The sequence below is a fragment of the Gigantopelta aegis genome, chromosome 15, assembly GCF_016097555.1.
Source record: "Gigantopelta aegis isolate Gae_Host chromosome 15, Gae_host_genome, whole genome shotgun sequence".
Taxonomy (NCBI): domain Eukaryota; kingdom Metazoa; phylum Mollusca; class Gastropoda; order Neomphalida; family Peltospiridae; genus Gigantopelta; species Gigantopelta aegis.
In genome coordinates, this window is record NC_054713.1 from 18686434 (window position 1) to 18702545 (window position 16112).

General features: G+C 38.3%; 1 protein-coding gene across 1 annotated transcript in view; it reads right to left on the reverse strand.

The window, feature by feature from the left end:
• The window catches only part of LOC121389698 (chloride transport protein 6-like), a 55152-nt gene that overhangs the window by 36357 nt on the left and 2683 nt on the right, over positions 1 to 16112 (reverse strand). Inside the window, exons 2-5 of the mRNA XM_041521349.1 lie at positions 11492 to 11581; positions 9564 to 9614; positions 8124 to 8192; positions 6846 to 6911 (exon numbers count right to left, since the gene is read on the reverse strand). Of these exons, the coding sequence (XP_041377283.1) occupies positions 6846 to 6911; positions 8124 to 8192; positions 9564 to 9614; positions 11492 to 11581 (276 nt within the window). The remainder of the gene's footprint in view (positions 1 to 6845; positions 6912 to 8123; positions 8193 to 9563; positions 9615 to 11491; positions 11582 to 16112) is intronic.

The following is a 16112-nucleotide window of genomic DNA, read 5'->3' on the forward strand; positions in this document are numbered from 1 at the left end:
AAAGGGATAGGAGGATCAACTCAAATATGAGCCTGGTGTGTTGGAAAGATGCATACCCGGATGACCAACACATACTGATACTTTAAGAAATGAAAAACGCGTAATTTTAGAGTTAATAAAAAAAACATGTTTATTCCTGATAACTGGGAGCAGCCATTTAGATTCGTTTTTGTGATGTGGCCTCAGATTACAGTTATCTTCCCATTTGGTTGTCCAAAATCCGGAAGTTTCACCGCGCAAGTAGTCTGCTGTTTGACTGTGATTATTTCATGGCAGACAGCTATGAAGTGGCAACTGTTTGACTGAAGTGACAGGGAATAGCATGTAGTTTGTAAACATGTGTAACTTGCTGACATTGAAGACTTGTTTGTGGTAATTCCGGCCCATGCAAAAGTAGTGCTTTTTGTGTAAAATGGGTGTACTCCGGCCTGGTTTAGAGGGTGTGTCTGTTTAAACCAATATGCTGGGAGAAAGAGCTGGACAACAGGGGTTGTCCTTTTCAGGGTATGTGTCTCCCATGCAGGCAAAGGTACATACAAAACTTCACGGGCCTGCTGATATTAATAAAAATGTTATAGCCACTAAGGCTATATAGAAACATATAGCGAAATTAATTGTGGTCTGAGGCCTGATATCCGGTGGTATAGCTTGAGGCGAAGTGACGTCAGCTCCGTCCAACGCCTCTATGCACAGTGTAAACAAACGCTCTAATTTACGACAAGGCGCTTCGCTTTCATCAACCTGACTTGTAAAACAACATAAATGACTTGATAGTATAATAAACTATTTAACTAAATATATTTCAATTTGCATGAATAGAATGAAATGGACTTATAGTATTTTACTCTTTTAAAAAATCCTAAGAAAAAAATGCATATTATTAGGCCTATTGGTAGGGTACGTTCGAGCAAAAACGACCACTCACGATACCCAAATAATAATTTTCTTTTCTTTGGGACTATGTAATTGGTCAGTTTGTGATTTTAGATGGGGAAGTCTACTTAATCAAGGGTTTTACAGAATTACTTACAGTAATAAAGCAGGACGGCTGATAATGTCCATTACGATTCGAGGGGTGTCCGCGCAGTTATCACACAATACCCTGTGATCTTAATAAAAGAGCCACGTCTTTTTAGTGTGACTAGACACAGTTTCTGGGGACCGTCTAAATATACACCTGCCATTCAGGAACCACAGGTACAGGCCACGGAAAGAAAAGATCAATTAACCAAGAAAACACTCCGATTATTATTTCAGTATGTGGGTTAATTTATGTACAAAACATAAGACAGTTATTTGAACACTTTGATAAAGGTGGTTTATTTTGTATTAAAAAATAATATATACTTGGTCCTGGCTTATTGGGATGGATATTATTATAGAACATTGCTATGCATACGCAAAAATCAGGTATGTTTTGTTTCTTCAGTTCGAAAACTAATTTCTGACGTGACACGTTAGGTATTACTTAACCACCAGAGGGCTTATTCACTGGATGGTACAAAATGGCTGCGCCCGTTATGTATAACAGCCGTCACATTTTAGCGTTTTATTAATAAACTATACGATTATACTTGTTGATATTAAGCAATACTGTGCATTATATATCGTTGACTATGCATATCCTGGCCAAATGCCTCAATTATCCCCTCCTTTAAAGGAATAGTCTTGTTTTTAAAAAGAAATCAGCCAGTTTTAATTTAATATTATATTGTAATTTGTACACGCATAGTGCACAATTAATTTGTTTTTAAAAGTAATTATCTTGGTCATGTGGCCTCAATAACAGAATAAATGTCTTGTCTTGTCTTGTCTTGTCTCGTGTTACTTGTAAATCCGTTTTATTATCAAAAAATGGTTAAACAAAATAATTATTCCCATAGGAGTACGAACAGGGGGCAGGCTGACTTTTGCCCGAATTTAATGAAAATGCCCGAATCTGGTTAACAACATGTATTGATAATACTATTAGCATTACTGTCAACAGCTATATAAGGTTGCAAACTAATCACTACGCATTTTTACATGGATTACAACTAATTTTGCTGGTAGAATGGTGGAAACACATGGTAAAACGGTCTCAGGTTAGCACATTTTCCACGAATATCTCTATGATTTTTTGCCCGAATTTGAGGGTTTGCTCCTGCCTGCCCTCCATACCCACCACTTCCCCACCCGTCTTGTAAGCTTATGGTTATTACCTATATTCCCTTTTCATCAGTTAAAATCTATTCCTTGCCCAATGAAATAGGGCTGTTAGAAATACTTTTAGCACATAAATAAAGACAGTCTAGTTTTCTGGCCTTTTTGATGGGTATTTACTGAACAATTAAATATCATGATAAATTCCGTGTAATTTTTACAATTAAATAATATTTCTCCCATTGCACCCCGTAGGAACAGTGTATGGCAGGAGTTAATTGCATATCAGGAAAAGCTTGATTTTTATCACTAAAGTAAGAATTCCTTTAGTTATCACCGTAACGTCTTTTTAAATATCTCAATACATAATAAAGTAATCTGTATGAAATTTTAGCCTGAAAACGTATACAGTTTAACTGACTTTCATACTGAAAATCACATGTTTTTATTTTGCCATTCACGAACAGCATGAATAAACGTTTCTGATTCGGTGTTCATCGTAGCACTTCAGCTCTCTTTCACAACAAAAACCACATAATGCCATTCATAACATCTAATATTGAATATACAAAGTTTTACCTAGCTGACCATTGAATCTTCATGTAAAATATCTAAACTTTGTGTTTAGTATTAACTACACAATCCGCTTCGAAAGACGAGCCCTGTGAATACACAGTGTACGACGCGCACCAGCCCGTGTACGTACGACGCGCACCCATTTGCCAATTTTCAAAGTGTACGAATCGCACTCCGTAACCTTTTGGTTTTCTCGTTAGACCGTGTTCTTTTTTATGAATTATTTTTCTATTACTACTACATTTCTATCCAAATTAATATACAGGTACTATATAGGCTACATGTTGAAGTGTGTGAAATTATGGAAAATGTAGCATCTTGGTTTGTGAGCAAAACTTATGATATTCATGCTAACTACAAATATTACCTTTTTCGTTCATTCAAACTTATTTTCGTGCTTACATCCAATTAAGGCTCGGGCACGCTGTCCTGGGCACATAATTTAGCTATCTGGGCTGTATGTCCAGGACAGAAGGTTAGCGGTTAGTGATTAATGAGAGAGCAGTCAGTGTAGGGGGCTTACACATACCCACTGAGTCGTTAAACTCGATCTAGGTGGGAGCCGGTACGGGGCTGCGAACCCATTATCTACCAGCCTTATGTCCGATGCCTTACCCGAGGCCGGTGAATATTACCTTTCTAGATGGACCACTGGACTTTAGTGGAATACCTTTAAACGACAACCAATCAAGCTGCACCAGTCATATCTACACCAATCAAAGAGACGGACAGTATTGTGTGACTCATGCGGGAAGACGTTTTCACGTATGCAGAATCTTTGAAAAAAAAGAGTAAAGTTTCTTTTTATTTAACGACGCCACTAGAGCACATTCATTTTTTATCTTATCATCGGCTATTGGACGTCAAACATATGGTCATTCTGACACTGTTTTTTTGTTTACATAAAACCCGCTGTCGTCACATAGGCTACTCTTTTACGACAGGCAGCAAGGGATCTTTTATTTGCGCTTCCCACAAGCAGGATAGCACAAACCATGGCCTTTGTTGAACCAGTTATGGATCACTGGTCAGTGCAAGTGGTTTACACCTACCCATTGAGCCTTGCGGAGCACTCACTCAGGGTTTGGAGTCGGTATCTGGATTAAAAATCCCATGCCTCGACCGGGATCCGAACCCAGTACCTACCAGCCTATAGACCGATGGCCTAACCACGACGCCACCGAGGCCGGTGGTAACATGGACACGTCAGTTATGTTACAAAAGTAAAACTGTCCAGCAACTACCCAAACTGTAAGAAAACGTTTGGTTTTTTAGTCAGCTCTTAGGAATAATACCAAAAGTTGCAATATGCCCAGTAGTATTCCAAAATTCAATTGTGGTCAACCTATTAAATCGTTTCGCTACAAAAGATATCTAAATAATTTTCGGCTGGGTCAAAGTTCGAGGTGCACCCAACTTGTAATAGAAAAGTTAACACCTGTCCTGTGAGTGTGGGACTACACAACCCAGTTTGAAATCTAGTCTGGTGAAAACTTATAGGATATTAAACGAGCTTCCATTTCGTATCATGGTTATGGTAGTACTAAACCAAATAACTTCCGGTTGGGTCAAAGTTCGAGGGGCACTTTTGATAGAGAAGTGAACACCACAAGTCCTGTGATTGGTGATAAATGTGAGTGTGTTGGTTGTAAAAAAACACTAGTTTCATCTGGGCAAAATATGTATGCAATTTTATTTCATCTAGTACCACTGTGTCAAGTAGCCTTGTGCTTGAAACATGTATGGGGTACCTGTAAAAAAAAGTACTCAAATTTTGTCCAGAACTAGGGTAGTCATAGACGCTACCCGTTATCTCTGAAATGAGCAGCTTCACCCCCAATTTCTTTTTCAGATTCACTTTAAGGATGAGGGGTGGTAGTATTTATATCTGTGGTGTTTATTTCGCTTGATACGCTGCAGGTTTTAGCCACATATGTTATTATTGTCGTCTATGGGATTTGATTTGGTAGTATACACCCTAAAGGATCATGTAAAAATGATGTACTCACTCTAGTTTAATTATGTAAATGTGGAGCACGGTACAAATACCGTTCTTGCTTTTAAAAAAACCCCACATAGATAAAAGATGCTTGGCGCAGTGATTTAAAAAGCTATATATTTGGTTTTGCTGCATTTCACAGTGGATCTGCTTTATGATATAGTTTTGTTATTTCATTGTTCTGGTATCAAGCCATCATGTTCACACTCCGATTTTATGTTTATTCATGCTTTGTGATATAAGGTTTCATTAAAAAAACGTAGATAAAACGTCTTTGTTTTGTGACAAAAAGCCACGTGCACCATGTCACCACTGACGTGGTGCCATACTGTTTTCCATGTCGCTTTGGCCTCTGTATCTGGCCGACTGAATATGCAGTTCTTGACACAAAAACAATATTTTACTCCAGAACGGCCGTTGCCAGGGCATTCCATGTGTCCCCAAGCACCATTGTGGGACCGTTTTACAAGTGTTCACAGTCCACGGGTCATACCCCCGGGCAGGACCGCTACATCCGGGTACGCCACCTTCGGGAAACGATTGACTACTGCCACCTCCACAGAAGCAATACCAGTAAAAAGACCGTACGGAACCGTTTGTAGAAAAAACAACACCGTCGACTCCGATTGTCCAGCCATAAATGCGATTTTTTTCTGCTTTTTCGCGTTATGTTACTTATGCGGCAAACTTTTGGCAGATTCGGCGGGGGTAGTGTCAAACGAGATTAAATGAACCATTTATATCGTGTTTTATTTATCTCAGTTTCCTACTCAAAAATCGATACCTAATCTAATATGGGGGTCGGATTTTCGCCTCTAGGGCAGCAGCGACGCCACACACTATGAGTGTCTCGTGCAAGAATACTCACACGAGAATAGCCGAGTGACAATGCATGACTTACTCACAATGGACTAGAGTGAAACCTGAATGAATGAATGTTTAACACCTTTCAATAATTAAAATCAATTCTCCAAATGTTACGACAATGTGGGTTTTGCGTTTCCCCAGCATGATAAATAACATCGGCTATTGGGTGTCAAACTGTGGTCCGAACGTGACAAAACCTGTGCCTGTCAGTCCCGAAACTACAGATAGAGATTTCGTCGGTTTCTATGTAATCGGTTATTTTCATGGCTATTCTCATACATATCACTCGTATTGTGTCGCGTCTCCTTCAGAGAGAATCATTTTATACTCGCAGAGAAAAAAAATATCTGAATGTTTGTCTGGCACAGTCATAACAGTAACAACTGAAAACTATATTTGCCCTCTGCTTTACGATCCTCAATTAGGAAGTACAGTTATAGGTTTTTTCTACAAAACCATTTATATTGTTTCAAATTTTTTTAAATCTAATATGGGGTTAAACTTCAGAAAGGTTTCACTTTAGTATTGATAATTTTGAAGATGGATTATTGCCTAAACAATGTTTTATTACGTCACTGAAGCGTGTATTTACCTAATTATAATGTTTACAGCCATATGGTTCCATGATAATTGTGCTTTTGAAGATGGATTATTTGCTAAAAAATGTGCTCTGAAAAAAATTTTTTTTAATGTGTATTAAAACTATGCATTAGACGGTATATTTTTGAAACATTTATGGGTGCACGTCGTACACTGGGTGGATATTGAAATCGTACACTAGTCAAAACCGGCATGGCGTACGCGTCATACACTTGATTTTTCAACAACCCATTTTATAAATGCAATAATTCAGTTAATATTGGCGGTACGACTACACAAGTTTGCATGCTTAATTTAAATAGACCATATTTTGTATCCTATATGTCAAATTAAGTATATGTTTTCATATTTTGCAGTATTTATCTAACATTACTGAAGAAAGCAAAACAATCACTATTTCGGCGGACGTTTCGCTCAAGTATTAACTTATTTTTTAACACTGAGTCGCTAAACTTCGCATATAATATCATCTTATATCTTTACTGTACAGCGTAAAAATTCGAATACATAAGTTTCTTATGTTATAAGATATTTACAGAATTGTTACAGCGATAACAAATAACATGGAGCTTATCTGAGCAATTATCTGTGCAATTAATTCCTGCTGTACACCGTTCCTACGGTGTGTGCTTGTAATCTAATTAAGCATTTTTAACTTTACCATTCCTGTTAAGAATCCAACAATAAAAGTAACTATCCATTTGATGATTCCGAGTTTCGCCTCAGACTGAAAAATAAACAAACAAAACAAAATATATAGAGAATACACAATGTACAGTATTGTTATAATTACAAACTTTCCGAATTTATACGATTTACTGTATTCTGATTGGCTGACGTCACTAAAAAACCAAGCGTTATCCTTCCATAAACCTCATAAAAATACGTCATCACGGAAGACCAATATCGAAATAACCGCACAACACCAACAGTCACTACACGTAAACAAAGTTAATATCAAGGTCACTTTGCGATAGAAAAACACAAGACAAATCTGCACATGAAATTGTTTCATTTTTTAAAAAGAAGTTATAATAAAGATATATACTCTGTTTTTGTTGATTCAATACTTATTTTTATTTTTAGCGGACAATTTCCAATAGTATGTATACATGTATTCCTACGCTTATTTACAGAACATGGCTGACGGTAAGAACGAAAGAAATTATTTTTGAGTGTTTTAAGGTACACTTCTTGTACTGTTTGTAATTATAAGATTTGTTTCTCATTTCTCAAAATGAGAAACAATTCTTATATATATTTTTTACCTTTGCTCGATTATTTTAAGGTAGATGTCAGTTTGTACAGTAATAAATATTAATAAAAGTCGACATAATAATGTCTTCTTTAATAATTTGTTGGGGTTTTTTTTTTTTGGGGGGTGGGGGGTGGGGGTGGGGGGGGTAATAAATATTTATTGTCCCAGATCATATAGCAGTGTCGGGTTTGGGAGCCCCGAATCACTACTTTACATATATATCCTATGTTCTAAGCAACAACAAAATATGTTTAAAATGACAAAACTGACAGAAATTGATCCAGACTAAAGTTCAACACATACATATAGTTGGACATGAACGAGAGCAGAGAAAATAGCGAATAAGATGCAAGAGAATCACAAGGGATAAGATTTAGAAGAAAATGAAGAAGAAGAAGAAGGAGGAGGAGGAGGAGGAGAAGGAGAAGGAGGAGGAGGAGGAGGAGGAGGAGGAGCAGAAGGAGAAGAACACAAGACAGAGATAAATGGTAATTGTTTGCACATTTCAGTTACCATTTTATAGAAATGGGAATCATCCACAATAATTGAAGTATCATGGTTCATGAATATCACATTTAACAGTCAGTTTATTAGTTTTGAGGCATTGTTATTCAAAATAAAACCAGACTATTTTGGTGTGCTAGGTTCCGTGTCGCGTACTGTAAAACTCTAAATACGCACGTGTTCTTTTCTTTGTCTTTCCAGCAGATCTTCATATGGCTTGTTGAAGAAACGATCATAATCCAGACTCTAAAAATAGTGACAGTCAACAATTAATGATCGTTTGTGTTTAACGATACCTCTAGAGCAATTCATTGATTAATTAATCATCGGCTGTTGTATGTTAAACCTTGGATAATTCTGACACAAAGTCTTCAGTAATATTCTCTTCATTAGGTCAGGTCAGGTCAGGTCGGGTCAGGTCGGGTCAGGTCAGGTCAGGCCGGATCAGGTCAGGTCAAGGGCTTAACGTGCACATTCGGAGCAAACTGTTGTAGCGCGCGCCTGTTATTAGGAACAAAATTGTAACGAGTTTCCTCTGCTGAATTCGAATCAGAATTACCAAATGTCTGACATCCAATAGCCGATGATTAATCAATCAAGTGTTCTAGTGGTGTCGTTAAAAAAAACAATCCAACTCTTCCCACTGACAGGACAGCACACACAACAGTCTTTGATATTCCAGTTGTGGAGCACTTGCATAATAAGCGTTGGGAGATGCCAGCAACTGTCGTACATCAGAGGTATGATTCGTGAAATCATTCCAGGTAGGTAGGTAGGTAAGGGGGCGGGATGTAGCCCAGTGGTAAAGCGTTCGCTCGATGCGCGGTCGGTCTCGGATCGATCCCCGTCGGTGGGCCAATTGAGCTATTTCTCGTTCCAGCCAGTGCATCACGACTGGTATATCAAAGGCCGTGGTATGTACTACCCTGTCTGTGGGATGGTGCATATAAAATCAAAAATAGTAGCCCATGAAGTGGCGACAGCGGGTTTCCTCTCTCAATATCTGTGTGGTCCTTAATCATATGTCTGACGCCATATAACCGTAAATAAAATGTACTGAGTGCGTCTTTAAATAAAAAAACAAATGTACCCGGTAGGTAGGTAGGTAGGTAGGCAGGTACGTACGTACGTACGTACGTACGTACGTACGTACGTAGGTACGTAGGTAACTAGTTTAATGTGCTCATATACCACTAGGGTTTCGAATACGCCCATCCCGAGTCACGATCTCTGATATGATCGGGGGCCTGACTCGGGACAGGTATTGATCAATCGAGGAATTTACGGTGAAAGCAAACATAATATTCGTGATCGGTAACTTGTCTTAAAGACGCATGTCGTCTTCGGATTCGCATTCACATCTTGACCACGTCATTTCTAAAGTGGATCAGAAAACCAAATCCAAGACCGAAACGTCTAAATAAGTTACTTGCAACTTTTAATTTTCATTATTCATTTTGTCAACGCCATCACCACCCCATCGGCCAAAATGTCCTGGCCGAGTGCTTAAACAATTGCTTAAATGGACAAAAAATGTTAAATGGTGGTATTGTGCAAATTTAATTAGCAAAAGTACCTTGTGTATTGACTCACAAGACGCCATTTCCCAGAGCTTACCTCGTAATCTTTTCTTGGGACGGATGTTTGAGGTCTTTCCAGTAGAGGGCGCTGTTCAAAATAATAATATAATAATAATAATATAATAATAATAATAGTAAGTAAACTAATAATAATGAAACTAATACCAATGACATTATTGCTGTTGACAGTCATGATTCTGATGATAATAATGACGGTGGTGGTCATGATGATCATGATGATCATGATGATGGCTATTATTATTATTATTATTATTATTATTATGATGATGATGATGATCATGATGATAATGATGATGATGATGATGATAACGACGACGATGACGACGACGATGATGATGATGTTATGTTTTGTGAAATAATGAACTCTTTTTTTTTTTTAAATGAATGAAAGGTACATGATTATCTTAAACATTTTATTGTATTTCTGCCTAAAACAATACATATGTGAAGTCCTGTATAACGTGACACATGTGTCACGTGTCATCTAATCATACGAACTATATGTCTGAGTCTCTCTCTCTCTCTCTCTCTCCTCTCTCTCTCTCTCTCTCTCTCTCTCTCTCTGTCTATCACACTCTCTCTCTCTCTCTCTCTCTATCTTGTCGGTCTCTCTGCTCTCTCTCTGTCTCTCTCTCTCTCTCTCTCTCTCTCTCTCTCTCTCTCTCTCTCTCTCTCTCTCTCTCTCTCTCTCTCTTGCTGTATCTTCAGATCGCTCTCTCTCTCTCTCTCTCTCTCTCTCTCTCTCTCTTGCTGTATCTCACTCTCTCTCTCTCATCTGTCTCCCCTCTCTCTCTCTCTCTCCCCTCTATCTTGCTGACATCTCAGACCCAGAGCGCTCTCCTCATCTTCAAGAGAGAGCCTCTCCCGAGAGACGCACGAGAGAGCTAGATCTCTCAGGCTCCCAGAGAACAAGAGAGGGAGAGAGAGCGAGCGCTCTCTCTCCTCTCTCTCTCTCTTCTCTCTCTCTCCCTAAGAGAAAGTAAAGAAAGCAAGCAATGAAAGGAGAGCGCGAGAGAGATGAGCTCGATCGATCTCTAGCGAGTAGCGAGCGCAGAGGAGATCGTAGCTCGCTATACCTTGCTGTATCTCACACTCTCTGCCTCTCTCTCCTCTATACTTGCTGTATTCTCACATCTCTGCCGGCTGTCTCTCACACTCTCTGCGCTCTCTCTCTCTCTCTCTCTCTCTCTCTCTCTCTCTCTCTCTCTCTCTCTCTCTCTCTCTCTCTCTCTCTCTCATGTTTGTACTTATATTGAATTACGATTCACAAACACTGCCGAGTGCACACACATCAACTGTCTGGGCTGACATTGTCAGTCCAACACAGGGGTTAAAGTTTAATAGTTAAACAGCTGGTGATCGGTGGATTAAACGTCAAATGTAGTGACTTTACACTTTTCTATTGAGCCGTAAAATCTCACCGGTACCAGGATGCGAACCCATAATCTGGCAGTCTTAATTACGATGGCGCTTAATCACAACACCATCGAGGTCAGTTGCTTTTAGAGGTCTATGCGCCTTTAAATTTAAGACAGCCTTACTTATTACTCAATCTTTTAAGTCAATTTATTCTAATCGAGATACAATCAAAACTGAGGGGCGTATTAATGATGTCATTACAGGTCTTAATAATATGTACCCAACAATATTTAACGTGCACAAGTGCACATAGGAACAATATGCAGAAATAAATAACAAAACTCACAGGCCCTAGGGGGGGGGGGGGGGTATAGAAGTGGCGGGGGGGGGGGGGGTGAGTGGCCGAGGGGCATAAGTAAACTTTTTTAGTTTATATAATAGGATTTAAAAAAACGTAAAACAAATTTGCTCAGTAAGTGGTAGCACAGCAAACCCCTCCCCCTCCCCAACTATCATACCTCCCCTCCAGATCCTATGGGCCTGGCTCAAATTATGAAGGCAGATACGACTATATTGTAATCCAACCTGTTCCTCGTCGCTGGCCGTCCCATCCTCCACACTGTGTGTATGACGTCCGCCGGGACAGCATCGCAGGACAAGTTCGAAAAACACGGACTAGCCTCAGGAAAGCAACTTCTTGTGTCAGCTGACCTCTCATATCAACATGTGACCTATTTGTTTTGCATTGGGAACTGGAAGTGGATATGGTCAGATATAGTGCACGGCGCACATTAACTGATTAAGTCAACCACCACTCCCTATGTCCGTTCAGACTAGGTCAGATAAAGTTGCGTTATAGGTAGTTATAACGGCTATCTGTAGCAGGTTGTAGTCAATGCGATTGTACTTGTAGCCAGGGCCTCCACGAGTCCAAAATATCGGACCCGAGTACCCGACACTTACACTAGATGATGATCAGACTAAGGAATAAAGTAAAATAGCATCATGCATCTTAAAGGGACATTCCTGAGTTTGCTGCATTTTTTAAGATGTTATCGACTAACAGAGACCTTCTAACGATTGTAATTACATATCAAATATTTTTTTTTGGCATAAAATATTAGTGCCTGTATATTAAATGTGTTTCTGATCGTTCTAATATTTGTACTAGGTTAAATTCCATTTTATTTCCGAAAGTATATTTTTTTCGTACGTACGAAATTATTTGAAGACAAAATCCAGTTTGGGCTTCTTACAGACACTGATATTCTAAACAAGAAACCATATTTAATATGTAAGTTTAATCGTAGAAATATGTTATTAGTCGGAAACATCTTACAATGCAGCAAACTCAGGAATGTCCCTTTAATTCCAGCGCTGAACATGGATACCAAATCATACCACTGTATTGCATTTAGAAACCTGTTGATATGTTCAGTGTTGAAGAAGCACGGACGGCCAGTTTGAAAAGAAAAACTAGCGCATGATTATATTATAATTACTGTGTAACTTATATCGATGATTATCTACTGCCGTTGTATTATAGTTAATTATTATATTCCACCTTGCACGGGTACTTGAGTCCTGTGTACGTTTACGCGTCAGGCCGATTCAGGCTGAGACTCGGCCTAATGCCCGAGTACAACGAGTACTCGTTGACAGTGGAAGCAGGGGGTTCGTAGGCTACGTGGTCCCGCTTCGGGGGGGGTTTTACATATGGGGGGGTGCAAAACAAATAGAAAGTGTTCTACTTGGTTCGTCGACGAACACCACCACACACACCCCAGTTCCACCCCCCCTGGTGGACCCTATTTGTAGCCTGCACCAGATGAGATTTTCCCCAGAACGAAACATAAAACCATAGGCTATGAAATAAGTACGCAGTGCCCTTTTCTCTCTAAGACGCCTATTCATGAGTTTGCAGAATTACCAAATATTGTAAATCACATTCTATAGACTATTCCGATTATTGATAAATCAAGGTGCTCCGTATGTGCTGTGTCGTGGGCGAGTGCATAAAACAACTATAAATATGTAGCTTTAAGACTATATTCCCAGAATTACCAAATTCTTCATTTTAATGATTGAAATGTCGCTCTACGTGTCGTTCTCCACCTCTAACGTAATATTAACTATGGTAAATTGATGTTGTCGTGCTCAAACTATAAAAAAATTGAATAAATAAATAAATAAATAGTGGGGTTTTTTTTTTGGGGGGGGGGTTGTTGATTGTTTTTCGTGGGCTTTATTTTATCAATAGCTGGGGCTTTGTTTTATTAATAGCTGTTTATTTCGCCATAGAGGTTTGAAAGGGGGGGGGGGGGGGGGGGGGGGGGGGTACAACAATGTTGTCGATTGGAAAGTGCACCACACCACATATGACTGAGCTACTGGTGTCTGTCCCACATCGCTAACGCGTAGTAATAATGTTTGGTGTTGGATGTATTTTGTTGATCGACTTCACTTAGCTACCTACAAACTTATGTCTTCTAAAAAAAAAGTTGTTTTAATATAAAATATTCGTCCATTCATCAATTATTAATCTTTTTATAATAAATAAATTGATGAATGGACGAATATTTTATATATTTATTTATTCATACATTCATTCATTCATTCATTCATTCATTCACTATATGCACTTTATTTATTAAGGGGTTTTGACTTAGCTTTCTCTCTGCTTGTATGTATGATACTGTGTTGAACAACTCGTGTATGCCCCTCTACATGGGCTGTGTGTTTGTATGTGAGGGACTGGAGCCCCAAAATAAAGTTTAAAACGGGGGGGGGGGTGTGTAAAAGGGGAAAGAGGAGGAGACTGGAGATATTATTATGATAATAATGATAATCAAAAATAATAATAAATAATATAAAATACAATAAAACCACATTATTCATTCATTCATTCATTCATTCTTTCTTTCTTTCTTTCTTTCTTTCATTAAAAATTTACAATTCTTTCTTTTCGTCCTTTCTGGGAAAAAAAAACCAAAAAAAAAAAAAAAAAAACCATAGCAAAGCAAAACAAAAGAAAAAGAAAAGAAAGAAAAGAAAAAAAGAATGGAAGCGACCTTGATAAGAAAAGAAAAGAAAGGAAACGGCAAAAAACATGGAAAGAAAAGAAAGCAAAATCAAAAAAAGAAAAATCGAAAAATAATGGAAGGAAAGGAAATCATGATGGCGAAAAGGAAAGTGATTCAAAAAATGAAACAAAATGAAATGTATGAAACAAATTTAGGAAGGGAAAGGAGGGAAAGAATATACAGGTAGATTCCGGAATCCGGAAAATAAAGGAAGATACAAGTAGATACTGAAAGTTTGTTCTGTTTAACGGCACCACTAGAACACATTGATTTATAAATCATCGGCTACTGAATGGCAAACATTTGGTCATTGTGAAACATCAGAGGAAACTCGTTACATGTTTCCATTATGGTCTTTCTCACAGACAGGACAGCACATACCATGGTCTTTGATATACCAGTCGTGGGGCACTGACTGCGACTGGAAAATCCAAGATGATTCGATCCTTCGATCCAAGCATATCATGCGAACGCTCTTCCAACTGAGTTAGACACACCCCCTCCCCGCAGGTAGATGCAAAGAAGATACAGTAAATACAGGTATATATGTGGCTAAATGTAGGTAGATGTGGGGAAATGCATATAGTTAAAGGTAAATACAAGTAGATCCACGTAAATGCAAAACGATGCATGTAAAGACAAGTATAGCAGGTAAATATAGGTAAATACAGGTAGATATTGACAAATACTAGTAACCAGAGGTATAGCCTAAACAGGTCAAACAGGTAGGTATAGGTAAATGCAGGTAGATATTGATCAATACTGGTAAACACAGGCAGTGACAGGTAAATACAGGAAAATAATAATAATACTGGTAAACAGAGATAGAGACAGGTAAAACAGGTAGGTATAGGTAATATAGGTAGATATTGATAAATACTGGTAATTCCTGGCAGTGACAGGTAAATACAGGAAAATAATAATAATACTGGTAAACAGAGATAGAGACAGGTAAAACAGGTAGGTATAGGTAATACAGGTAGATATTGATAAATACTGGTAAGTTAGGTTTAGGAAAATAAAGGTAGAGGCAGATAAACTACTGGAAGATATTGATACATTCTAGTAAATAAAGATAGACAGGTAAATGTGATACATACAGGTAGATATATAGGTAAATACTGGTAAAATAAAGGTAGGAATAGTTTCATAGTTTTTTTTTTTTAACAACACCCCTAGAGCACCACTAAGTTATTAAATCATCGGCTTATTGAATGTCAAACATATGATAATTTTGACATATAGTCTTAGAGAAGAAACCCGCTACATTTTTCCGTTAGTAGCAAGGGATCTTTTATATACACCATCCCACAGACAGGATAGCACATACCACGGCCATCGATATACCAGTCGTGGTGCGCTGGCTGGAACGAGAAATAGCCCAATGGGCCCACCGACGGGGATCGATCTCAAACCGACCGCGCAATCAAGTAAGCGCTTTACCACTGGTTTTTTGGCTACTCCTGCCCCAGTAAAGGTCGAGACAGGTAGTATCAGGTAAAGACAGGTATATAACAGGTAAAAAGACAGGTAGGTCTGGCCAGGTTTGACAGGTAACACGGGCGTTGCTGACATATCCCAGACCACAACCCCCCCCAGATTAGCCCATCTGTTAAAATCCTAATTTAGACAGGTAGTATTCGTGTATTTATTTAGTCAAAACGCCGCAAGAACCTATACAATGATTTATCCAAGCAATTGTGCCTTGTAGGATTATCGTGTATTGGCTATTTATCAAAAAACGTCTGCAGTTCGACCTAGTGATAAAATTAATTTGTAGATGCATCGATGTACAAAAGATTGTACATATGTCGGGGGTTTGTTTTTTTTTTTTTATTTTTTTTAATTATTATTCTTCTTACTTTTTTTTTTTCTTTTTTTTTCTTTTTTTTTGGGGGGGGAGTGGTTCGTGATATGTATTTTTTGAGGTTAATTTCGGGGTTTTTTTTTATTCATATTACCATTACTGCAAAACACATATACGGTTTCATACAAGTCCTAGGCATTTTTACTGGATTTAACTAAATGGTTTGTGTCGTTGTGGTGGTTCTGGTTGGTTGGTTGGTTGGTTTTTTGTGCGTGTTTTGTTTCTTTATTCTTTTTTTTTTAACTACTTTTATTTC